This window comes from Paramacrobiotus metropolitanus, unplaced genomic scaffold, assembly GCF_019649055.1.
Source record: "Paramacrobiotus metropolitanus isolate TYO unplaced genomic scaffold, Prichtersi_v1.0 Parri_scaffold0000109, whole genome shotgun sequence".
NCBI classification, from domain to species: Eukaryota; Metazoa; Tardigrada; class Eutardigrada; order Parachela; family Macrobiotidae; genus Paramacrobiotus; species Paramacrobiotus metropolitanus.
Genome location: NW_026570329.1, coordinates 98,344 through 125,345, shown reverse-complemented (window position 1 = coordinate 125,345; position 27,002 = coordinate 98,344). Strand labels below are relative to the sequence as shown.

The window sequence follows — 27,002 nt, the reverse complement described above, 5'->3', positions numbered from 1 at the left end:
TTGTGTTTAAATTTTGAACTTTTCACCTTGTTTTTTGATATTACCTTTGCAGTATGATTTTCAACAGTCTTTAATTTTGTGGCTTATCGTAGTGTTTCGGCTTTAATCGCTTGTAGATCTTTTATCATTGCATCTTAAGTGCAGATTTACTCTTCATTTTCAGCAGCAGTATAGCAGTCGGTTTTAGTTTTTGTTAATTTTCGTAGTGTTATGACTTTCAGTCCATCAATCAGCTTTGCTTTCACGTACAGACAGCATTGAATTAGCAGATAAGCTTTCGCAGCATGTCCAGTAGAACTTGTATTTTTGTTAACAGTCGTAGTGTAGTGTCTCCTTGTCCATTTACGCAGAACTGCAGTTGAGTGCTTTGTAGAATAGAATGATGCACAGATTTTACACTTTATCAGAATCAGCAGCTTTAGAATTTTCAGTTTTTGTTAATTTCTGTAGTGTGTTGTCAGTCTAAGCGTTTTGCATTGCGTATCGTCTGAACTTAGTCTAAACTAGTCTTCCTTATCAGTGCTGTATGATTAGTAACTTTTATCTTTTTAACTAGCTTTCGTAGTATAATGTCTGTTTGTTCGCTTTCTACCACGTTTCACGGCTTAGCGCAGATATAACTTTCCTTGTTGCAGTTAGTCTTTTAATCCTCTAATTTTTATTGGTTATTCGTAGTATAACGGTTGTCAGTCGTCTCATACATCCACTTTCAATACGGAATAACATTTAAATGATCAGTCTTAAAGCACTTAATGCTTAAACAACATCTTTTTCAACATCTTTTAATACGATAACACCTTGGATCTCATGGACGTTCCTGCCTTCCGCCTTTCCACCTCCTTGGACTTCCGGACTGCCAGTTACGCTCCAGGATCCGATGACCTATAACACTCAAACTCACTTACAACTTACCGGACCGAGCGATGTTACTTATCTTTTGATGGCACCGGATAGTCGGGATGGAATGTGGCGATAGTGCTAGATGTTGCACGCACTATGCGGATGGAGCAGATGTTACTTTTTCCTATGTCCCTATGTTCCTTCCTCTTCGTTCCACGCCGTTCCGCAGAGCTTCACTTTTGTTCCACTACGATCCAGAGAAATCTCGTTTGCGGGGGTGACGTGTACTGGCGTCCCTTAGTACACATCGGTACTACTTTACTACTTCTACCCCTACTACTAAGGCTTAGGCTTTACTACATCTTCTACGCGAGTCATGACCGCGACTCCGAGTGTTGACTTCTTAGAAATCCCCAGCAGAGAACTTTGACCGCGACTTGCCATTTCGACGTGACCGCGCTTCGATGACGTAGCTCAACCTATTGTTCTAGTGTATTAGTTGACCTCATGTTCTCATTTGTCCACGTGTAGTTGTGCAGCGGTGTGATTAGTCCACGTGTCCTTAGATGTCTCTTATTGGTTAGACTCTAAATCCCTATTGTTCTCAGACCCGTACCTGCGCGTACGAAGAGCCAGCACCTGCGAGTGCCCAGGGCTATATAAGGCGCTCGTCGCCCACACAAATGTCAAGAGTTGTAATCCCAACAAAAGTAGAGTCTTGTTACTCGATCTGATTAACTTCAGGCTTTTGCTCTGGTCTTCTCTTTCCAAGTGAGGCTGTTCAAACTGACCTCTGGGTGACCTTTCACCTATTGTCAGGGGTCATTCCTCTACTTCGTCGACGTGCATTATCATCTTCGGATAGTCTCGTGACGTAACAGGCTACCCACTTGATCCCACTTGTTTGCCGTGACCTTTCGGTCTCTTCGATCTTCATGCCCTGTAGCGCCAGGTTGATGGATTTGTCATACTCATACGCTTCGGCTACCATCTAGCGTCGGACAGGTAACGTATAACTTCACGCATCCCTTGTGTTTCCTTTCGTGTCTTCTCTTTCAGCAGGCTTTCGAGTTCCGGATCCTCTTCTTCATCCTTGCATATCATCTCATACTTGTACATCAACATCCTTAACTTTCGCTCCATGAAATACATAAGAAGTTGAGATTAAGAGTCGCTCTATTCCTCCGACTGGTCGTGGTCCGGGAAGTGCATATTTCCACCGTGCAACCTCTTTATTTTTATTTTTACTTTTTCCTTATTGCACGACACTACACTTTACATACAGTACGTAGACTTGCTTTGAGAATTATCCGATTCCTGGTCTTTTTTCCAGATGCCCACAATGATCACTACGAGCACTTGTACCGTTGTAGCGAATTGCTTACTATCAATAAGTGTTGCTTTGCCGTTTCTCGTTTATAGACGAAATTAATGTTCTCCAGTGATGCAGCGTGTGTACGGTTCCTTCTATAAATACAAAGTAATAGGCTCACGTACGGTAACTTGACCCGTGAGCAATTTGGCTTGATGTCCATGCAGAATATGATAACATCGCTCATAAAGATCACTGAAGATTTGTAAACTGTAAACTATTGTATCTGTAAAAATTATGGAGTGACTGTAATAATTAGCAACCGCCATCAAAATAACGAAACTCTTTAATTCATTTACTTAATAAAAACTCATCACAGCAACTGCATGCAATAAATAAGATATCGAGATAATAACTTCGGTATCAGCTAGCAGGCGCTAGAAAAGCCCTTAATTATGGAAATCAATAACGATCATTTCCAATGACACAAGAACCGGAAACTTTTTGCTGCATGTGACATCAAGACATTTCATTTTCAATCTTTCGCATATTGCAACTTTTCGGCGCAGTCTATGCTCCAACCAACAGTCAAACAACACCACATCGTATTCAAAGTGTAAAACTGTAACATAATTTTATAATCTTTCGTACTAGCCAGTGGCAAAAAAATTTGCTTGAAGTGTGGCTTGCTGATCTTCGTGAAAGTCTTTATTTAATTTTTAGATAACCCACCAAAAGGCTATACAATCGGGAACAGTGTTTTGGTTTCTATTAACAACACATCAGGAAAAGTAATTACTTTACCGTACGCAAGAAATTGGTTAGCACTTAGCAGTAAACTGTTATGGAATCATTTCCTCAGTTCAGTTTTAGAAGTCGCTTAGTGAGCGTCATCTAACACTACCAACCCCACAAGGTTACAAGGAAAAGCCACTGTACGGAATTTGGCAAATACGGAACGTGAAAACTAGCTTCATGTCCGAAATCAGCGTCCGCTCCTGAATTCGGCTCAACCATTATTTGTTGCATCACGGCGAGATTCCTTTGCTATCCTTCCATAAAAAAACGTCTTCTGTCCGAAGTACCATTTCCGACAAAGGAACGATCCGTGCTATTCCATAGCAGTCAACCCGATACCGGTTAAATTGATCTGTACCAATATATACTCCCCAGCCAAAAGAAGCCGCGCACAGCATCTGCCCTCGGTGCAGGATGTCTGCAACACGCACTACCTTGTCGGCGGTCAAGGTGTCAGTACCAAGGTTTTCAAACCACGCCAGTGCCACCTGGCGATGGTTAACCGCGGTAACTGTGGCTGGGAACCACCAACGCGAGGATGGCTTGTGCGCGAACACTTCGTCGCCAACCCGAAACTCGGTCCGGGAGTCCGTGGGAAACGGCACTTGCGGCTTCACTTCGGCAGTCCGGTACAGGAACAGGCTCAGCAGCTCTGTTTCCGTCAGAAGACCGGTCTGTGGCAACAGAATGCATTAATCAGAGAAAGGTGGCCTTGCCCATGCCACATCTCCGGCGTTTTGCCAAAGTGATTTTACTACGCTTTCATAAGGATTTTGCATAAGGTTTATCTCAAGATAACATTTGTTAAAAGGTATTGCACAAACGAGCCCCCATCTTATTTTGGACTTAGTTTTTGAATTATACAGTAAAGCTGGGAGGGTCACTAACTTATAATGTACGGTACGTCGGTACCTTGGCAGGGCCCTCCGCCAGTTGCGAATTCGTTAGCAGCGGAAATCGGACAAGGAACAGAACGTCGCCCAGCATCTGGCGTCGATTGACGGCCGACGGATCCAAGTTGTTGCGGGCACAGGCGGCTGATGCCCACCTGCAAGCGACAAGATTCCCGTTCAGATGTCAGCCATGTTTCTGTTCCTGTTAAATGCACCTGTTAACAGCCAAGTAAACGTCAAACTCTCCAGCCGTCAACGTGTTGCGCTGCAGCATTATGTGCAGAATGCCGTGAGTGGCTTCCGGAAATTTAGTGGACCGTAAAACTTCCTCGGTTTTCGAATCCACGATAGCCCAGCATTTCTCCACAAAGGCATCGGCTTGCCAGTGAATTGCCTGCAAAATTGTTAAGAGTAATAATGAGACCCAGGGTACTAAACGCAGACGATGCCCATAATTAAGTGGCCATCAACGTACTATCGCAAAAACCAGGATACTGATTCTGGATTGCTAACCTTAATCGCGATATGGGCAAAACCAACAGTGCAATTGAATGGCCCTACAGTTTATTACTGTTTATATTTCTACATATTGTACCATATGAATGTATATGTGTACAGTTATTAAATAACTGTGAACGCAGCTAACGTCGAATAAACAGACACACCTCGTCCAAAATGTTCAGACACTTTTCGGGAGTCAATTGCTTGTCCAGCAAATTAGAACAGATCTGCGTCAGAAGCGGTAAGTCATACTTGTCAGCGCATGTCATCGTGGGGAAGACGTTTCCCGTACTAAGATTCTCCACTTTATCCGAGTACATGTAGCTGCAAACGGTAATACTGTGTTTAGTACAACCATCACAGAAGTAAGTGCAAGCCAAGGGCCAGTAGCAACATCATTATCTAATTCGATACGAGACGGACAAAAGATATCCAGATTCCCATCTTTACGAAAGCATTTGCGTGCAAATGGCGCAGTTACTCCCGCGATTCGATAAAATTAAAAAGTGTCAGCGCAACCATGCTGCCGATCGTACAGTCGTACTACTTCAAAAGTTCTGAACTTTCACTAAATTATTGACTGTTGCTAAAATAATTATACAATTAAAGTATAGGCAGATTCTAAAAGAATCGGTACAGTAATATAACAAGAGGTTCTATAAACAAGATTCTTTTGAAGTACCTGAGCATGTTAGCAAACGCATCGGGAACGAGATCGGGAATTTCGATGGGGACTTCACAACTTTCCGGCAAACTCCCGTAGAACATCGTGGCAAACACGGGACTGCGAAGGCCTAAGACATTCCTGGAACAAAGACCCAAGACAGTGACCGATACGCACCTTTTATCAAACTGACTGCAGGGAATTGTATTAGCATTACTTGTAGGATTGGAAGATCTTCACTTGGCCAAACTGGCGACCCACAGCGAACTGCACATCGCTGTATTTTCCGCTGTCCAGTGCCTCTTTCAAGCAGCCAGCGACTCCTGATTCGGACATGGTCGATGCGGTAGGATATCACTGGAGGTCTACGCAGTCTGCAGATACCGAGAAGAACGAGCTGATTCGGAGCAGATTCCACCGAAAGGATGAGTGAATTCCACGACACATAAGAAAAGCAGACATTAGTTTCGGTTTTACGGAATTTACAAATATGGGTAGCGGTCCCGTGAACACAGTGTACTACAATGTACATGTACTTAGTGACTGTCTGCCTGAGTCGGGTGGCAGTTTCATGTGTACAGATTACAGAAGCTGTCATGTGCGTTTTCGTGGTGCGAGACCGGGATTACTAGCGTTCACGTCAGTGGCGCTACGCCTGCGGCGCTACGCCTTAGGATTACGTGTCTGTGTTGTGTCTCTTCTGATTGGCTTGAGTTGTGTTAGTGGGCGCGGCATAGCACGTGCTGCACAGTGTTACACACTGTTGAATGGGCTCCACGCTTTACGATCGAGCTGCGCCGATCATTGTTGATTTTCTGTTCTCCAGACTTTTCAATATTAAAAAGTCAGCGATTTACGGTGCGACGTTTGTGTTTCCGCATAGCTCGCGATCTATATCGTATCGCTCGCTTCCACGGGATCTATTCCGTTTAGGTCTCCGTATCTGGATCACAGTTGGATCTAGCATTAGATGGTAGCAGAGCCGACAGCGGTTCTCTGAATTTGATTTGATTTGTGTCAGGCAAAGTTGGCCTGTTATCTGGTGTGAAACCCGACCAGTAAGGCACAGGTCTGTCCTACAGCAAAGCGCAACACCACAAGCGGTGCAATTCCTTCATCGGACGCGGATTACCAGCTTTGGTTTTCGGTACAGTGTCTTCAGCGAAGACCTGTGCTGTTTCCTCAGCTGTGAAAGAGTGCAAGAGTTCAGTCGCCAGTGTTCCTCGGTGTAGAGTCTTCAGCGAAGACCTACACTGGTGTCACTGGTACTCGGCAAGGATTCAGCGAATCCTAAGCCGTGGGGCAGAAGCGCCGAAACGCCGAAAGGGGCGTACGGAAAAGACAGATCAGACTCCACCAAACTGGTGTAGAGCGTACCACTACTGTTGCTACGGCAGTCAGCCGGCACAGTAACCGACCAAAAGCGTGCGGCACAACCGTTACGGTAAAACCGGCGGCAGCGCGGGAACGGACAGTGGAAGAAGAATCTGGATCATCTGGATCGATTCCCGTGGAACGGACGAGGGAACAGGTAGAAAACCCGTTATTAATTACGGGATTGGTTAGATAGTAAAATTCCCATTTTTCATTGGTCCGTACTGAGCTGAGCGTAGAAGTAGGCGGAGTTTTGCACACGGCGCGCATGTCTGGCCGTTGACCGTGACGTCAGGCAGATAAAAATTTTAAACGGACTAACGTGATTGGTCAGTTATCTGAGCCGTGATTGGTAGAAATTCGAACTGAATAATTTGAGCTAGCGGACCAATAGGAACGAAGTAAACAACGTAAATGGGTATTTTCCGTTGAACTCGAACTGTAATGGGAAATTTGATTTGAGATGAGATAATTGAGACGGAAAGTGACCTTTTGAGAACAGACAAAGGAAAAGTGACCTTTGACCAAAGTCGAGCTAGAAAGTGACCTTTGATATAATTGAGCTGGAAATTGACCTTTAACTTGAAATTGAGTTGGGAAGTGACCTTTTAACAGAAGCTGAGTTGGAAAGTGACCTTCTGAGTTGAATTGAGTCAGAAAGTGACCTTTGAGACCAGAACGTGACCTTTGACTTTAAAAAGTGACCTTTACCAAAAAGTTGGAATTGACCAAACTGATCTATTTAAGTGACCTTTAGGATCTGAAACTGATGAACGGTGACCTTTAGCGAAGTGAAATTGAACTGAATAGTGGCACAGCGATATCAGCAGCTGTAGGACTTCATTCGCTAACGTGTCCCAAACTGTAAAAGCTGTTTCGAAGTTTTGTCCGAAAGTGACCTTTTAGGGCAAATCTCTCGAACTTTTTATCGAAAAAGTGACCTTTACACGGGACTTAGTCGAAATTTTTCAGTCAAAAAGTGACCTTTAATAAGGACTTAGAAAAATTTTGGAGGTACAGAGTGACCTTTAGGAAAATTGAATAAACCATACAATAACGTGTGTGTGAGAACAATTGGCAGGAGCGTCCAAGTTATCCGATCAACATGGATAAAGACCAAGAGGAACCGACATCTAACAGCAGTCAGGGAAGCAAAAGCTCCCGAAGCTCACAGCAAGGTGCACCAAATCCGTACAAAAAAGATTTGTACCCGTACTCACGTCCAGTTGGACATGAGCGGAACACTCGAGCGCCCAAGGCATTCGAGAAGAAGGATTCACGAGGCTCTGATAGTACTTATCAGAAGGCGCTCGAGTCAGTCGCTAATCAGGAAAGCTCCAGCGACGACCAGAAGCACACTCCCGCGTCTACGGCGGGAGGCAATCCGATGAACCAGACAAAAGTTACCGGGGAGGACAAACCCACAGAAAGGGGAGCGGAACCAGTTGGAGCATCACAGTTGGATGCTACCACCAGCGGAAAAACTGAGCAGGATAAAAATGTAAACTTGATTCAAGTGGAAAATAGAAACACAAAGGTCACCGAAGAGAACTTGGCTGAACTGGGACTGGATGACCTTTCACTGATCGATAAAACCGCAGGCGATGACCTTTGGGCAACTCCAATGGTCTCAGACGAATCGAACGAGTCCTACTTCACGGATGATGAAGCGACGATGAATATGTCTTTCCAAACTGCGATGAAGGAAGCTGACCGCGCTGAAGGTATGACACCATTCAAGGACATACCAGAGCACCTCATTGAACGGACAACAACAGGAAAGGTCATCAACGTACGACCACCGTCACCTAACAGTCCCACGTTAACTCTGAAGAGACGCGTGAAGGAGTTGGAAGAAGAACTTGAAGCCAAGGAAGGCCTGGTGACGAAGAGGAAACAGGAATACCAAAATCGGATAGGTTCTTTGGATGCTCGTATCTTTGAACTGGAGCAACAACAAGCTGACTTGGAAAGCGTAGCGGATGAATGGAAGATTAAATACGAGCGTCAAAAGGAACTCGCTGAGGAGTACCTGAAAATGGTAGATGACAGAGAAATGGAAGGTCACCTTGCAGTCAGCGAGTTGAATGAAAGTATGTCCGAAGAATCAGCTGAAAGGTCACGGCACTTAGCCGAATTGAAGGATGAATGTGACTTACTTAAACTTAAGGTCACCGAAGCGGAAACGAAACGAGATGAATACGCAACCAAACTCGCCGATGCTACTCAGAGGTTGTTGACGAACACCACTGAAGTCTTCAAGCTCAGGAATGACCTGAAGCTGCGTGACGAGAGTATCGGGACCCTCCAGAAAGAGTCGTACGATCACCAGAGAAGGGCTGATGAAGCCGCTAAGGTGGCAAAGGACTTACGAGATCTCACAGCTACCGAAGGTGTACGGTTGAACAATGAAATAAGACAGGTGATGCAAGAGAACAAGGTGTTGAAGGAGGACAACAAAAAGGTCACCGATGAGATCAAAGAGTTAAAGGAAGCCGCCAAGACAATTGCAGAACAAGGCGCGATGTGGGAACATGAGGCACACCTCTTGGATGAAAAGGTCACGGTGCTCGAACTGAAAGATAAAGAATGGCAACAGACGGTGCATCAGAAAACACAGGAGATCATCAGACTCAACACGGAGCTGATCGATATGACCCAAACGGCAATGACGAGGGAAGATGAGGTCACCCGTACAAAAAACCAGCTGAAAGCGGCAGCTGAGGAATACACGACGTTGGAAAGGGATGTGACCCAGTTGGCGGAACACATTAAGAGGATGGAGAATGATACTGAAAAGGTCATCCAGGAGAAGACCTTCCAACTCCATCAGCACATGCTAAAGGTCAACGAGGAGAATCAGAATTTGAAAACGGAAAAAGAGGAATTCCAGTTGAAAGTCCGTCGCCTTGAAGATGAAAATAAGGCGCTCAACATGTCGAATAAACACAAAAATGAACAACTGCTGCAATATGGAGTCAGAACAGCAACAGTGGAGTCACCCCCGCCCAGTTACAGTAAGGCACATGAAACGGGCACGGGCAAAAGCTTCCACTTTGAGATGCCAAAACGAACTGGTACCGGTAAAGGAAGCGTAAAAGCGGAACGAGAAGGAGAAAAGGGTAAAGAAGACAAAGAGCCACCTTCGGAAAGTAACCCGCATATGAGTCGAGGTGACCCTTCACAATTTCCCTCGCACTTTGAAACAAACGTGTTCATGGATGAAGGGCGACGGGACAGACCCTCCAGCCGGCAGGAGCGTCCTAGGAAATCCCGTTATGGAAAGGCGAAACGAAATCAAAACAATGATGAAAGTAGCGAGGAGGAGGAGGACCAGAGAGCAGAAGATACAACGGCGCAGTTGACAAAAGCGCTCAACTCGATGGCTCGAAAAAACACACTCGTGACCTTTGACGGCAGTCGCGACGCAGTGAATGGTTGGACACAACTGGTCAGAGATACCCAACGAACGTATCATCTCACCGACGACCAAATCCTAATTGAGATAGCCAGCGCAGTAAAAGGACCAGCGAAAACCTGGTTCGAAGGAGAGAGAGAGATCGCACTCCAGGAGGAAACAGAATATACAATTACGGAATGGATGGCCAAATTCAAAGATGAATATGGAGACCGTGATGAAGAAGTCCTCGGACTACGAGAAGCCATGGCAAGGAAATTCGACCTTGGAAAAGAATCGCTCGATCAGTTTTATCAGGCGATCATGAAATACAAGGCGAAGCGGATTATCACTAAAAAACAAGCAGTCGGTTTCCTAATCGAGGGATGCAGAGTGGACAGTGACCTTTATAAGGCACTGCGTACGCAACAATGCAGAACACCGACCGAAATCAAAGATTTTTTCCGACACTGGTCAGCTGGAGAAGAAAAATATAAAGCGCCAAAAGGTCAACGTAACCAAGATTACGTGACAACCCGTACCGGTCAAGTCGAAGATATGCCACAACAGAGAATGGCAGCGGTACCAGTTCAGCAGCCACCGGATTACCGCAGAGCAAACCTAGCTCAAGAAATAACCAAAGAGGTCACCCTTGCTGACGCAATGGTGGCAGCCATACAAGCGGCGGCGGTACAGGTGGCCGCTCAAGCGAGGCCAGTACCTCCAAATGCGGCTGCACCGGCACCACAGAATGTGGCCCCTATGAATGTCGGGTTACCACAACAAGGTGGGGGTAATGGAAATTTCGGTGGAAATGGATATGGAAATGGAAACTGGAATGGAGGCCAAGGAAACTTTTAGAATCAAGGTCAAGGTCAAGGCAACTTTCAGCCAAACAGAGGAAACCAGAACAATAATCAGCAAAATCAAGGGTCACGAACCGAATTCAAGTTCCAAATGATTGAAGGATGGGTGGCGAACAACGTTCAGATGTGCCAGTACTGTATGTACGGCAATCATCAGACACAGGGGTGCAAATTCGCTAACACACCACCAGAACAGAATCCGAACCTGTTTGCCTTTAACGAGTGGCAACGATTGCGCGGGCTTGGTGGTTGGCGCCAAGCGGTCGCAAATGGATATGACCTGATCACGCAATGGTATCAGGCGAAAGCAAACTTCCAGAACCAGCAAGGCAATGGAAACTACGGAAATGGAATTGGCGGTGGCCAGAATGGCGGCTACGGCCGTGGTGGCTTCGGCCGCGGCGGCTTCAGAGGAAGAAACAGAGGCTTCGGCCGCGGAAACTTCAGAGGAAGCCAGAACAATGGCGGCGGCCAAGGAAACTACCAACAGGGTGGTGGCCAGCCAAACGGAGGTGGCCCGGTGAACGAGCAAATGCAGGGAAATGTGCAAGGCGTACAACAAGGTGGGGCGCCGGTTCAGGGAAACGGGCAAGATCAGTAGGCACCGGTGAGCCTACTGATCGACCCGACCCTAAACCACCGGATAAAAGGGAAAGGTCACCACTGCAGAATGGTACTGCAGTGAATGTGACCACTGCAACGGCTATATGGATGCCGTCAGCGAAAAAGCAAAATGGACCGGCTATATGGATGCCGCAACCACAAGAAACGGCTAGATGGATGCCGCCACAGCAAAGAAAAACGGCTATATGGATGCCGTCATCACAAAAAGGAAATGGAACGGTTATAGGGATACCGTCACAAAGTGAAAGGTCACCGCAGAATGGCACTGCGAGTGGAGATGTTCAAGTGGATAAAAGGTCACCGCAGAATGGTACTGCGAGTGGAAATTGTCGTGACGGTAGCGCGACACTGCAAAAAGTGCAGCAAAATGAAAGGTCACCGTACTGCAGCGAAGAAGTGTTAGCGCAACGACGCGCTCAACGAAATGCAAAGATTCAACAGGCGCTCCTGAATCAGAAGAAACCGCAGAACGACACTGCGCAAGAGGAAAATGAACAGCACGCAAAATTCCGAAAATTTTGGCAGAAAACGACAAGGCGAATGAGCCAAGGTGCGATTGTTACGGGGAACCAAAGCCAAAGTTTTGGAATTGTTCAGAAGACGAAAAAGAGAAGCGAATAAGGCAAGAATGGATTAAGCAGAATATCACCGTTAGTAGTAAAGATGAAAGGTCACCTTCTGTTGAAAAAGTCCAAGTGAAAGGTCAAGGAGCAAGTGCGAATGTGAAAGGTCACGGCGACAGCGTCGTGTTAAAAGGTCAAGAAACAGACTTGACACTGCGAACAGCGCAGCAAAAGAATAGCGAAACGGCACAACAGAACTCCGAAGACTCACTTGTAGATGCAATAACGCTGCAACGGAAGGAAATCTGGCAAAAAGTGGCCTACAGACCGAATGGGAATCACGGGATGTGGATACCCGTAACGCCGAAGGCAAAGCAGAAAGCGAAAATGTCACAAGAGGACTACTGGGACATGCAACAGTTGCGAACGCAATGTGAAAGAAAGCGACTAGAAGAGTTGGTTACCGGGAAACCAGCGCAAGGGTCACCGAACCCAGTCCCAGCATTCAACGCAGAGGAATATAAGAAGACATGCGCTGACTGGAATTATTCACGTAATGCTCCGCCACAGGATAAACCGCCGAATTACGGAAAAAAAGTCCCCTTACAAAAGCTGACAAACGGCGGATTTGTCATGAAGCGCAACGAAAGGTCACAGGACTTAGCGCAAAATGAACAGAAAGGAAGGTCAAATGAGATGGCGCAAACGCAACAGAGTGGAGCAGTTGAAAGGTCACGGGACTTATCGGAGGCACTGCAAAAGGATGCCAATGACAAGTCACCAGCCCGAACAGACGGGATGTCCTCGCAAATTGATCAGACGAAAACGAACAATGAAGTGTCCGCGAAAGTGATCGAATGGATGACCGAAAAAGGATATGATATGATTACATACGAAAGGTCACCAGATGAGACGAAAGATAGCGAAGAAGACGAACTGGAGCGAGCGGACCAAATAACAAGTGAAGTCATTGAGAAGCTGAGAGATAAACGAAATGATAATCGCAAAGAGGAACTGATCCATCAAACGATAAATGAAGTGACAAAAGGTCACACAGCCGGCACAAAAGCAAATGAGCAAGTGCAGAATGCTGAAAAGGTCACCAGTGGTAAAATGACTACAGAGAAGCAAATAAATAAAGAAAAGCCGCGAAAATATTACGATGTTCGGACTAACGTTCCACACAGGATTGATAAGCTGAGCGAGATACTGAATGGTCATAGCACTCCAGCAAAAGGACAAGTGCTTTCCGATATGGATCCGGGACCAGTATCGCTTATCCCTGTGAAATGTAAGATTCACACCTTGAAGATTCAAAATGGAAAGTTACCATAGAGAATTGAAACATATACACACGAAGTGAAAGTGGGAGACATAAAGGTCAACGCAATGCTGGACACCGGCGCTGAGACGTCGCTGATCAGCAAACCGTTTTGCGAGAAGAATGGACTTCATATGCTCCCATTGCCACCAGATAGATTGGTGAAGATTAACGGAATTAGCGGAACGTCAGGATTCCTGGTGACGCATTACTGTGTAGCACCAGTGACCTTACGAAAGAAGACAAGCGAACATTCCTTCTACGTCCGACCGAAGTGTGACGACGTACAGGTGTTATTGGGATTTGACTTCTTGGAAAAGAAATTTGTACTGATGGATAACGAAGGGGAGGAAGAAAAAGAAGATGACCCCAAACCAGTTGCCAAAGTTCAAGTCGGAAAGGTCACCGAACTTGTAAAACAGACGGGAAATGCTCAAATGGTTAATAAAACGCTAATCCCAGTACCAGAGGCACCGGGAAACGAAAAGAAAAAAATGACGCGAAAAGAATTGTCACCATTTGAGCAGTTGCAAATGATTCAGCAGGAGATCGAAAACACGTTAAATCGGACAATGCTGACACAAAAGGGAAGAGAAAAGGTCATCCCAGTACCAGAGGCACCGGGAATGACGAGAGTGCAGCAGAACGAGATTAGCCAACGGATAATCCCGGTACCAGAGGCACCGGAGAAGATTAGCGAAAGCGTAAATGTCAAAAAAGTCAACGAAAGGAAAAAGAAACCACTCGCGCCAGACACGGATGAGGCGATCATATTTCTCCCGGACGGGAGAAGTATGATCGCAGATGACTGTAAGCAAGGAGACACAGAAAAAGGTGTTGAAGCTATCCCAGTACCAGAGGCACTGGAAATAAAGACGGCTAAAGTGGGGAAGGATAAAAAGAGTGAAAGGTTACGGGTTTTGAAGCGAATAACTGAAGAGGAACAGATGTTTACAAGTGAAATCCGCGACAGGGCACTCGAACAGTTGAAAGGTCACCGAAAAAACAAAGAACCAGAGGTCATCGTAATATCCTCTGAGGATAAAAGTGTGACTCCAATCGAATGTGAGGAAGATACCACAGTACACGAACAGCTTAAACCTCAAGCGAGTCAAAGGACATTAACTCCAGAAGAACGAGCCGGGAGTTGTCACCACGGTTACTTTGAGGATCCGTGCAGAGTGCAACCACAATGGGAATGCACGGAATGTTGTGAAAATGCCTCCCAAGATGACCTTTCAGAATGGCCAAGATGTAATGCCGCATTAGCAGACCTTAAAGGTCATGCCCAAAAGGAAGTGAAAAGCATCATGCGGACAAACGAAATGTGGAAACCACACATCGAACGGTATCATTGGAATAGATATCGAACGTGGTTGTCATGCGTGGAAAGTTTTATAATCGGAAGAGGCAGATGGCTAAACCATTGGTTGCAACGTGTGGAGAAAGGAATCCAAGATCCTCTCGATCCGGTAGCAACAGAAAGGAGATTTGAACGAGAGATAGAAGAGATGACCGAAGAAGGAGAAATGTGGGAAGAAGCGAGAGTTGACCTTTTCTGGGACTTCCGTGTGAACCACATGTATAAAGGCAAAGGGAGAACGATCATCTTCCCGGCAGGACTTGGTACACCTGTCTACGAATCACTTGAAGTGTACTACAACGCGTTAAAAGAGGGAAACGAAAAGCATTCGAGAATACTGGAAGAAATTCGAGGAAGAAATCCCCAAATTTGACGTAAAAGAAATGCGAGAACTACAGGTAACCCGGAAAAGAAGGTTACCGGGATTAATGCAAAAGAAAAAGGTGACCTTTGCACCAGATCCAGATGGAGTGGACTACCCCGAACGAGGCGGTGATACATGGTGCATGTATGAAACGATTCCGAATGATGAATGGGTCACCGAAGAACTGATGGCAAACTGCATTTTCGTTGGTCCTAAACGACCTAAAGGTTACGAAACAGTTCAACAGGATGAAGCCAATAAAGGGACTGTCAAAGAAGCAGAGAAAGAGGAACCAGTTCAAGAGATAGCCGAAGGACAATCGAATGAAACAGAAGAAAGTTCAAAGTCGGCTTTCGACATTGCACAGATGTTAACGGACAGAGGCGAAATGTGGAAGAAGTTTAAGGAAGAAGTTGAACGAATATCGAATGAACAGCAAAACCCAGCAACTGAGGCAAAAAACGGGGATAGGTCACTCGATAACGGTGAGGAATGTCCGCCGGTCGAGTTGACCGAAAAGCCATTAACGAGCCTTGAAGAAATAAATGAACTGGAAAAGTCAAAATCGGACGAAGAAAGGTCAAACTCCGATCAATCAGAAAGGTCACCAACGAGAATTCGGGTAGCAAGGAGTCACCCAAGAGTCGCCGCACGAAACGGGCGAAAGGCAAAAGAAGGACAAACCTCTGCTCAAAATTCGAAAGCGAAAAACTTAGCGATTCGCGGGAAAACGAAAGTGACCTTTCATCGGAAGACGAAGGAGTTGATGAACGCCCACTTGAAAAGGCTGACAAAGGTCAAGCCACTGCACAGAATATGAGAGCAGTAATTCGGATTCAGAGTGGACGAGTTCAAGTGATAATTCAACAACTTCGGAAGATTCAGGTGTAAGTGACCTTTCGGAGCAAGAGGATTTAATGGACTTGGATGAGGATGACGAAGTGGATGAAGAAAAGAAAAGGATATTAAAGTCAGAAGATTGAAAGTGGAAAAGCCAGAATGTCGAAAGACGTGATCAAAGTCTACAGTGACCAACGAATCAAGTTGAAACCGTCAAACTGCACACGTAAAGGTCAAGATGGGAAAATATGCACCGGCTCAAAACAAGTTGATGTTTACACCGGTCCCACAAGTGGAAACTGAAGTGCAACCGTTGGCAGGAGTGACGGACCACAGGGGAAAGTACTTTGAAATCGTCATTGCGAATCACAGTAGCAAATATCGGATCGTGAAGAAAAATCAGCTTCTCGGATACGTCGAACCGTACGAGCATATGGAAAATGTAAAGGTCAACGCCGGGACAGTAAAGAACGTACTCGAGGACCCGGAGGTGGACGACACAACGAAAGCTGAATTGAAAAAGATAATTGAAAACTTGAAATTGGGACCTGACCTTACCCAAGAGCAGAAGAACGACGTGTATAACGCATTCTGGGAATTCTGGAAGGTCTTACCCACATCAAAGAAACCATATGGAGATGTGAAAGGGGTCACCATGTAATCGATACGGGAGACGCGAAACCAGTCAAATGCAACCCGGCCAGAACGAGTTGGACAGGCCGTGAGTTTATAACGAAGCATATCGAAGAAATGTTAGCACAAGATGTAATTGAACCGTCAGATGCCGAATGGAGTTTCCCAGTCGTACTGGCAATAAAGAAAAATGGCGACGGAACAATGGGAACGCGATTTTGCGTCAATTACATCATGCTCAACAAGCTGACAAGAAAGAATAACTACCCGCTACCAAACCCAGATGAACTGCTTGACGCGTGCGCAGGCAACAAATATTACGGAAAAATGGATTTACAAAGTGGATTCTGGCAGATCCCAATGGATCCAGCGTCAATCAATAAGACGACCTTTGTTACGCAAGATGGAATGTACCGGTTTAAAAGGATGCCATTTGGCTTATGCAACGGACCAGCAACATTTCAATTGTGTATGGATAAAGTACTTTCGAAAGCGAAAAGAAAGGGTTGCGTTTTCGGGTACATCGATGACGTAATCTTCGCCGGAAAAACTTGGGAAATTTTCATGCAGAATTTGAGGTATGTCTTAATGAGTCTGGTTGAAGCGGATTCACCATCAAACCAACTAAGTGTGAATTTGGATGAGACAAATGGGATTCCTGGGTCACATACTCAGCGAAGATGGAATCAGAATGGACCCAGAAAAGGTCACCGCGGTCTCGGAATTCAAACGGCCTCAAACTGAAAGGCAATTAAGGTCATTCCTTGGATTGGCAAACTACTATCGCAAATTCATAATGGGATATGCCCAGAAGACGAGCCATTTGTATGAACTGTTGAGACAAGATAAACATGTCAAAAAGACTGGACAGCAGTACATGAGAAGAGTTCAACAGTCTAAAACAACTGTTATGTGAAGGTCCAGTATTGGCAAAGTTTGACCCTGCAAAACCGACCGTAATCAGGCGTAAAGAAGGAATTGGAGCTGTGTTGTCACAAGATGGACATCCAATCGCGTATGCGAGTCGCGTCCACATGGGCGGAGAAGAATTACGGTGTAACAGAATGGGAATGCCTGGCAGTAGTGTTCGCTGTCAGGAAATTCAAACCGTACATTGATTACGCAGAATTCACCGTAAGGACGGATCATCAGGCGCTTACTAACCTGCTAAGGTCAGAAACGAATAAAGTTGGAATGAACCCACGCTTAACAAGATGGGCAATGGCACTACAAGGCCACCAGTTTAAAATCGAATACAAACCGGGAAAATATTGTGACAACGCGGACGCGTTATCAAAACGCCAATTGAAGGCCGACGTGTCAAGAAGAGGAATTTGATGAGATCCAAATTTCGAAGATTATAAGAAGGAATTTGACACGAAGGAACCTGTGAAATTGGACAGCTGTTCCTGCAGATGGTGGAACAAAGAAAAACGATTAAAGGTCACTTCAGCTACGGCGAATGAGTCGGCTGAAATAGAAACTAATGAACCGTGTAAAAGTTGGTTGCCACCGTTAGTGACTTAAAGGTCACCGGACTTGAAATAGATGCCGAAGTCAAAATGGAAAGGTCACTGGACTCGATGAAGCAGCGGAGAAGAGATGACCTTTGGGAAACGGACAAAGTTACACAGGCGTTGAACGAATGTCCCATTAAGTTGCTGAGATTCCCAAAACAGGCGAAGGGTATAAACCGTTACCACGCTGTAAGGTCATCAGGATTGGAACGAACTCAGTACAGCAACAGTGCGCATCGTTAACCTGCAAGGTGACGAAGAAGAAGAAGATGACTCAATCTACAGCTGCAGAAACAAACAATTGAAAGATCCCCATCTGGCAATGATTATAGACGAACTGGAACATCTACCAGATGCGGAAACAAGATCGAAATTCGAAGTACATTACCAGTTGTGGAACGGCATATACCGGGTAAGATAAAAATGGGAGACTTGAAAGGTCATATGTGGTACCGTTGTCAATGCGAAGAGCGATAATCCACGCATTGCACGACGAGAAAGCAGCAGGCCACTTGGGATTCGAAAAGACATTGTCAGCGATAAGACTCCGATACTACTGGGACAGGATGAGTACAGATGTGAAGAATTACATACTCGCCTGCCAAGGATGCCAGTTCGCAAGACACCAAGAAAATGCCACCTGGAAAACTACAAGAGATTAAAGTGGGACATCCGTTCTTTCGAGTGTACGCTGACTTGAAAGGACCTTTGTTACCGACCAAGAAACGTGGATATAAATACATAGCGGTGTTTATTGATCAACTGACGAAATATGTGATTGCGGTACCAATGAAAACGGCACGGCCAAGAATTCGCTAAAGTGTTCGTGAAGCACGTGATATTGGTACACGGAGCACCGCACATCCTACACACGGATCGCGGACGACACTTTACAGCTGAAGTATTGACAAAGGTCACAAATGTGTTTAAGATTAAACACACATTTGGAACCATATCACCCAGAAGGTCAAGGCCAAGTTGAAAGGCAGATGCAGACAATTGCGGATGGCTTGGCGCAATACCTAAAGCAAATGAAAGAAAGTTTAACAAGTATCTCCCATATGTTATTTCGGCGATGAACAGAGTCGTACACGCCACAACGGGATATTCAGCATACTATATGCTACACGGCAGAGAAATGACAATGCCGGAAGATGTGGTTACAAAACGAATATACCCGATGATTACGGAACTCCAGACGAATGGGTGGAGACCATGAAAAGAACTTGACCTTTGCCGAAGAAGTGGCGAGATGTAACATCAAAGATGCATACGAAAAATGAAATAATAAGAAGAAATCGGGCCGAATTTCAAAGTGGGCGATTTGGTACTTATACGACTTCCAAAGATACTAAACAGGGAAGAAAGAAAACCAGTCGGATTTCAAGTCGAAGTACGATAAAGTGTGGAAAATTCTTAGCTTCCCGCGAACAAACGAAGCGGAGGTCATCGAACAGAATCCGAAGAAGGAAGCGGATCTAAAAGTGGTTTCGATTGATCGGTTAAAGCCGTGGCACCCACCATTACCCGAAGAGAAAGATTCGCAACGATTGTCGAACGAAAAAGAAATGGTAGAAACCGAGCATGCTTCAAAAAATTGTACCAATCAATTTTTCGAACCACCTCTGCTACCTGAAATGGAAAAGGAAGACAAACCTACAAAGAAAAGAGGAAGAAAGCGGAAAGAGGATAAGGATTTCGAAACAGCAGTCACAATCAAGTTGAACGCAGAGGCTGGTAATTTGGCAGAAAGGTCACTGGAAAAAGACAACGAACCGACCTCCAAAGTACCAGAGCGCACCTCAAAAGGACCTGCAACAATCCTTTTCGACCACGCACTGCTACCGAAGATAAGGATGACCTTTCGAAACAGCGTACGGACGCTGAGATATCAGAGCGTGACCGAATTTTTCGAACCACGCACTGTTACCGGTAATGAGAATGACCTCATAAAAAGAGAAAAAGAGATAGAGACGGTCAAATCAAAAGCTGAACAATTGGGCCGCGATATAGCGAAAGCAATCAACGAGCGAAAGGTCAAGCAGAAGAAGAAGAAACCAACTCCTACGGAACTGCTAACCCAAAAAGGCGAACCTGAGGACGCAGCCGAGAAAGAACTCCTTGATCGGATAACTAAAGGACGAGAGAACAAATAACCACATAGACATAAATAAGGGGTCACACTAAATTAACAATAGGAGTTGGGAAGGCAAAAAGAAAGGTCACCACTGTGCAAAAAGTTAACCTTTATTGTTTCGTTTTTATAGAAGGTAAGCACAGTTAATGGACAGATTGGAACGACAAAACTCGGATAATTCAGACTCTGAAAGTATCGGAAACCCACTAAAAGCATCAACACCTATAAGAATGGAAGGTGAATACGGCTATGACACTTCATATGGTGAAGGATCGACGTCGTCAGTGGGAACGGCTCAGAACGAACCTGGAACAACCCAAAGAGGTTACTACGGCGGACAGGGGTATTACGTGTACCACGATCCAGGACAGCAGACGAATTATCAGGACACGGTTAACTGGGTGCACCACGGCTCACCTGCCGGAACCCAGTATTCGGGACAAGCAACGGGCGCCCCTTATCAACCGTATCCAGGATCGTATACCCCACCGGCAGGACCATCGCAGGTGATAATGGGACCGGCAAGAATGGGCAGCAATCGATCTCACGGAACTCGCCACAGAAAGGAGGAGACGAGGCGGAAACCGGTTTGATTCACCACGACCGCGAGGCATATTGCCATCACTGGGGCCTAACTTGGACGAAACTGGACCAGATGGGTTACGGTTGACGCCACCAGGCGAACCTTCAGTACACGAATACGCGCCGAAACTCCCTTTGGACCTCAGAGAGGATGATGCGCGTTTAAACGTGATCGTGGACAAAGCAGAAAAGTTGACAGAAGCGGACGGAACGGCCATTCAGGACTTTAACAGGATGTGCCGTGACCTTTACAGAATTCATATGAGAGTGGAAGATGAACATGGATGGTATGGAAAGTTGATCAGCCTGGAGGCAGTCATCAAACCATGCCACATAGCATTGAAAGAGAAAACAAAAGTGATAGAAGTCAAGCGCAAAGAATTAGCGATAAAAATTGCATCGATGTGGCAATATCATCCGGCAGTACATGGCAGGCAGTGGCCGCGGATTATCGAGAAGGTTCTGAGATACCTTAAAGTATTTCCGGAAGAGAAAATGATTCCAACGACCAGCAGCGCAGGAACATCCAAGCCATTAGTCGAAAAAGCCACTTCGGTGGATGAAATGTCTGACCTTTTGGCAACAAAGAAAGATTGATGCCGAATGAATTAACTGAACGAGCAGAAAGGTCACGGGCCAGCTCGACCGCAGGATCAATACGTGGACGTACTAGTTCGGTTACAGAACCATCTAGCGGAGCCACGAAGAGTGGAAAAAGAGCAAGGTCACCAACGATAAGCCCAAAAGAAACTGACAAGAAAGGGCAGCGAACGAAGAAGGCCACGTCAGGTAAAGCAACACCAGCTGAGCCGGCAAAGCTACAAGGCCCAGTCCCAGTGGGTAGAAAGAGTGCGCCACCCACACCGGCTGGAACAGAAGGTCAGATTCGATTCCCGAAGTGTAGAAGTTTCACGGCCAAGTACACCGGGGAAGACCATAAGGAACGAAAGGTTACGGCACGAATAGTTGACAAGAAGACGAATAAAGAGATCGACTCGTATAATCCCCTCGCGGATAGGTCAGTTAAGGATGCCATTGGGGAAGAGTCAAAAACGGTAGTCAATGAGGCGCTACAGTTTATTCCCCAGAAGAACGTCATAACCCAAGAGTTATCATTCAGATGATGAAGCACGTGGTATCTAAAGTTGCAACCGAAGAAGATGCATGGATCCGTATCAAAGTGGGCACAAATGATGACCATTTGGCATATACATACACAACGGACGGCAAATTGTTGACCAAAGAAAGAACTCGCTCAAAACCGACGGCGGATCCAGATCCGAAGAAACGATCGTCAGATGATTATGAGTCGGTCCCGAGATATACAGAGGCGACAAGCAGAAAGGTCACCCTCAAACTTTTCGCTAGTAATGGAGAAGCGGTGGAAACCATAACTGCAGTAATAGTCGACCCAATAACAGGAGACCCGATTCCATATGCTCCATGGGATGTATCAGAAGAGAGCGCCCGAAACGCGAATCAGGCAGCCATTGAGCAGTTATGGGATCTGATACCTGAAAGCGACCGAACAGATGCCGTGGTCCAAGCAAGCACACTCATTAGCATGATGCGGCATCGAGCGGAGATCGATGGAGCACATTTCCGACTCACAAGACGAATGGAAGACGGAACGTACAAAACGGTATTTTACGACGCTAAGAAGAACCCTTTGTGGGAGGTCGCCTCACAGGGATCTCCGAAAGAGACAAGACACTTGGAAATTCATCCCCCGGCACAAGAAGGCGGAGCCGGAGAGACGGAAGAGGCGCAGGGCACGTCGGCAAATGTAACTGAAACAGGAGGGGCCAGACGCTCGCTACAAAGAGTACTCGAGATTGCCCAAGGAAGTCATGAGCACCTTCAGTGTGATGAACCAAACTGTGCCCATTGTAATCCACCTGGTGACGACGAACCAGAGTCGGAAGACGATAACCCACCTGAGGAAAACGGCTCAGACGAAGAAACGGCCGACAAGCATAAAAAGCCCTCAAAAGTGAAGCCCTCAAAAGTCAAACCGAGGAAAGCGCCCAGATTGGAAGAGGCCATGAACCGTGACAAGGTTAAGAAAGGCGATTTTCTCAAGAAACGACGGGAGGAAGAAGAGAAGAAGAAACGACAGGAGGAAGAAGATAAGAAGAAAAAGAGCGGTGATGAAAGCGATAGCACAAGCACCGGGAAGAAGAAAAGGGAAGGATCAAAGAAAAGAGACGAACCAGCGTCTCATGATGTTGAGATATTGGACGAGTCAGTTGGCGAAGTTGAAGAAAGGTCATCGACACCTACGAAGTCAAAGAAAGTTATCCAATCGGCTACAGCAGAGCCATCAAAACCCAAAGGAAAGATCATAGCAGTGAAACAAGTTGTCCCCATCGTCATCTCTGCATCCACGCCAAAAGAGCGCAAGGACAAACAGATCCGCGAAAAAGCGAAACGGGAGACGTCGCGTGAATCGGAGGCATCGGAAGTGAGCCTTCCAAGCACTTCGACGGTCAGTGCAAGGTCACATGCGGATTCGAAAACGACACGATCAAGAACCACTGAACCAAGGAGCTTAGCGGACGCACTGGATAAAGGGCAAAAAGCAAAGAGCGAACCCGTTAAGACAAAAGGAAAGGTCAAGACAGCCATAAAAGTCGACGCAATGGCAATGATCAATTACACTGAACCAGATGGAGAGAGTGAACTGGATTTCACCTCAGATGAAGAGTTCGATGGTTCAGACGACGACAATTTGACCACGGTCGATGAAATCATCAACGCGTATAACGGAGCCGAGAAGAATTTCACACGAATAAGAACAGCATCGGTGACAGCGAAATTTAAAGCGGGCCTGAAGACTTATCTGAAGAAACAGAGTCGCAGCTTCACTAAACGAAAGTTCGACGTTGTATTGGAATTCGCACGGAGTGCAGGGAAACTTATCCAAAAGCACCCAAACTTTTCGTATAAGGCCAAGCTGTTCAGACCTGCCAGTTCGGACAAAGCGCTGACTACTCCGAATGAAGCGGTCCCAATGCGAGTAGAAAGGGCAATCGCAGGAATGACAAGCCCGTTAGGATCAACAAGCCATCGGATTAGCCAATATATTAACGCAGTTTGGAATGATGGGAACGGGATGATAAAGGAGATCGACACGGCAACCGAGCGCGTACTGCCAAAGTTGATTAAACAGAATGTCCTTGCCACAACAAACGCAAATAAAGGACATCCAATCCGATACACGAGAGTTGGTTTGATACCACCGGAAAGACAGATCCACTGTCATATGTCTGACAGTCAGGATACGGAAAAGGTCACAGCCCCATTGAGCGGAGACCCGTCAACTCCGATATTGGATCAGATCGCACAGAAAACGGCCGAAGAAGATGCGGCGAGGTTGAAATCACAAGCCCCGAAAGTGCCGAGGAAAAAAGGACCAATGGACTCGGAATCGGGAAGTGATGACGATACTACAATAACGGCTCCTTCTGGACCTGCGACAGAAAAAGACGAACAGTCGAAAGGTCCGAAGACATCCGGAACTACCGCAGAAGTTCAACCGAAAGGTCATGAGGCTTCAGACAAACGGGAGAAAGAAAAGGTCATGCTCCCGATGGATAAGGCAGCGGCAGAAGCTGAAGCGGATTCGGCGCGACAGGTGTTTCACAAATCACTGTTCATACCATTAAAGGAGGTCTTGGAGAAGGAACGATCGAAGTCGGTTGGCGATCTAAAAGGTCAAGAGACTTTGCCGCAAGAGGAGAAGAAGACAGCCGAACCAAAATCAGCGGGGTCATCATCAAGATCATTGGCAAAGCTGAGGATCGACGAAACAGCGACAGCTGACCCAACGGATTCGACATCCTCCCAGAAAAGTAGCGATACACCAGCGAAGGAGGCTACAGATTACACGTTAGGGCCGGCATTGGACGTAAACAACCGTACATGGAAGGAAGTCCAAAATACGCTCCAGATGGTCAGAGAAGGCGAACTACTTGGCCCCGAACTGAAGAGACAAGTGGCTGAAAACTCGAAGGGGAGGTCGTCACTCAATATGACCGAAAGAGTTCTGAAACGAGCATACAAGGAAGGGAAATTAGGATGTAAATACAACAAGGACAACAAGGTCATTTATTACCTACCGGAACAGGGCCGAGAGCGTACTCCTAGACTTCCAATGGTATTAGAGGCATGGAAGATAGCCATCAAAGACGTGGCTTTGGACGCCATCGGAGGTACCAACGGAGCGTCATGGGGTGACCTTTCAAATTTCATGGCCGTTCATTATGAATTGGGCGAATTGAACATCGAGAAAGATAAGGAATGGATCAAGAATGCGGTGGAAGCTTTGATTGCGGACGAAGCAGTTCACATCAACAGCGATGGCCGGATAGATTTTCCACCGTTACCACCACCGGAGAAAGAAGCAGAATGAATGTCGACAGTGTAATATGCAGCGAGTAATGAACCCTGCATATTACAGAAAAAGCATAAGATAGTTCAAAACGAAAGAGAAAAGTGTTAGGAAAGGTCACCTGAAAGCAGCAATAGGACTAATAGAAAAGGTCACAGTAGTCAGAGAGTGCTGATAACGTGAGAATGGTCACCACGTTACAGTGATAGAAAAGCCAGCAGGAGCTAGGAAAGTCTCAGCTCAGTAACGGAATAGGCGTAAAAATGATAGAAAGCCTTGATAACGGATAGGAATGGAAAGGATTAACGTGGAGAGGTTAATATGACGGATTGTTTTATAATTGCAGATTGAAGGAGAAAGATGGCACAAAAAGGTCAAGCCACTCCTAAACGTTCGGGAATGGCGGCAGACATCGATCAGTTTACGGGCTATAATCCAAAGTGTCCGGACTGCTTAAGGAACAACAAAAAGGTTGATAAGAAATTCCCTTGCTACACTTGTATTCACAAGCTGGAAGACCCACATACCGTCACGCTTGTTGGGATCATGGAAGCCAAACGTGGGAACTTGGACGTTTTTCGAAATCTCATAAGCGCAAGAAATTACGGCAGCATCCCAGTAGAAGAGCGAATGCTATTCGAAGATCGTTATCGAGAAGCGATCCGGAACAATGAACCTGGTTGGGATGACACCTTGGAGCCGTTGAAATGTCCACAAACAGACGCATACCGGAAGAAGTTCGAAGAAGACCAAGCGAAGATGCGAGCTCAGCAGATGGAAGACGAAATCCGCGCGAAGATTAATGCGGAAAATAAGAGAGCAAGTGAACAGGCTGCACGAGAGGGGTTGCCCAGTACGTCGAGTTCAACCGGACCCGCAGCCAGCCTAAACGAAGAAGAAGTGCAGCTGATACGTCAGTCACTCATCATACAAATCGAAACGTTAACGAAAGATCCAGCTGCTATGTCAGACGAGATATTCAAAATGCTGTTGCGGGAAAAGAAACGACTGCAAGACGGGTTCGCGCCGGCACCATACATAAAGAAGGAAGTCGAAAGACGTATGGATGATCTACGTAAATCTCGCCGAACCGAAAGCGATGTGCTGCAAGCACTCAGAAGTTTTAAACGGGACGAAGGTTTCATTCGACCTCGATCACCTCCGCATAGAGAAAGGTCACGCGGACATTCACGTGAACATGAACGGATTTCTGAAAGACGGAGCGAAAGGTCACGTGAACACTCTCGTGAAAGGACACGTGACTACCACAGTGAAAGGTCACGCGAACGCTCTCGCGACCGAGATTACCGTGGCGGAAGAGGATGGGTGCGCCATGGAGATTAAGTAACAGAAACGAGTGTTCAGAGGAAAATCGACACGGCAAAGATCTTGGCAGCCACAAGAGGACGTGAAGAGAAACGGCGTGCGGAGACATTCCGTACAGAACCCGAAAAGCGAGGACATCAGGTGCCGATGGGAGTTGCATTCCGGAATCGCAATGTCAGAATGTCAACACCCGAAAGGTCATGGGACAAAAGACGCGAACACACGCGGAATCGGACACCCGATCTACAGGATAAAAGATGGCAACAGAGGGCTGCATTTTATGCGACCTTTGATTCGAGTGCAAGCAAAAGGTCATCAAGCGCGGAACGGGAAGATTCACCCCCAAAGTATCAGCGGGTGGAGTCAGTGGTTCACGTAGTGGATCCAATTGTCAGTGTCGTACAAGAAGATGACTTGATGGAAGGGACCAGCTCGATTGCGGAAACGTCTCAAGAGAACGTGACCCATCGACGAAATGTAATTCTGGATAGTGACCTTCAACCGGAACAACCGGCGAGTAACGAACCGTCGCAGCCTGAGTCGGGAGAGCGACGTGAACCAGAAGGTCAACGCAAACCGGATAATCGTCGTCAAGTTGATCAGCGACAAAACTCCAGATTTAATAACCGACAGCCCGATATTATCGACATGGAATACAACATGAACGACATTGACGATCAAACGGTTGAAATTT

The 27,002-nt window shown here is 46.2% G+C and overlaps 2 protein-coding genes across 2 annotated transcripts; one reads left to right on the top strand and one right to left on the bottom strand.

Annotated features, from left to right (window-relative positions):
- Positions 1 to 756: 756 nt before the first annotated feature.
- LOC129597801 (BTB/POZ domain-containing protein 6-B-like) lies at positions 757 to 5,471 on the bottom strand. Its single transcript, XM_055495482.1, has 7 exons — positions 5,226 to 5,471; positions 5,027 to 5,149; positions 4,509 to 4,668; positions 4,059 to 4,237; positions 3,863 to 3,998; positions 3,385 to 3,624; positions 757 to 882 (listed from the first exon to the last, which is right to left on the bottom strand). The coding sequence occupies exons 1-7, from the start codon at positions 5,342 to 5,344 to the stop codon at positions 757 to 759; spliced, it is 1,083 nt and encodes a 360-aa protein (XP_055351457.1). The 5' UTR covers positions 5,345 to 5,471.
- A 2,298-nt stretch (positions 5,472 to 7,769) lies between these two features.
- Positions 7,770 to 25,003, top strand: LOC129597800 (golgin subfamily A member 6-like protein 26). The gene is made up of 3 exons (XM_055495481.1): positions 7,770 to 9,399; positions 9,472 to 10,049; positions 24,260 to 25,003. The coding sequence occupies exons 1-3, from the start codon at positions 7,770 to 7,772 to the stop codon at positions 25,001 to 25,003; spliced, it is 2,952 nt and encodes a 983-aa protein (XP_055351456.1).
- The last annotated feature ends 1,999 nt before the right edge of the window (positions 25,004 to 27,002 follow it).

Bases quoted from the DNA above. Each gene is read 5' to 3' on its own strand.
- LOC129597800 (XM_055495481.1), top strand. From the start codon at position 7,770: ATGAACCAGACAAAAGTTACCGGGGAGGACAAACCCACAGAAAGGGGA. The intron at 9,400-9,471 runs GTAAGGCACATG...GTACCGGTAAAG, and splicing joins GTCACCCCCGCCCAGTTACA to GAAGCGTAAAAGCGGAACGA. The intron at 10,050-24,259 runs GCAAGGAAATTC...ATACCATTAAAG, and splicing joins TCGGACTACGAGAAGCCATG to GAGGTCTTGGAGAAGGAACG.
- LOC129597801 (XM_055495482.1), bottom strand. From the start codon at position 5,344: ATGTCCGAATCAGGAGTCGCTGGCTGCTTGAAAGAGGCACTGGACAGC. The intron at 4,669-5,026 runs GTACTTCAAAAG...TACCGTTTGCAG, and splicing joins GCGTTTGCTAACATGCTCAG to CTACATGTACTCGGATAAAG. The intron at 3,625-3,862 runs GTACCGACGTAC...CTGTTGCCACAG, and splicing joins TGGCGGAGGGCCCTGCCAAG to ACCGGTCTTCTGACGGAAAC.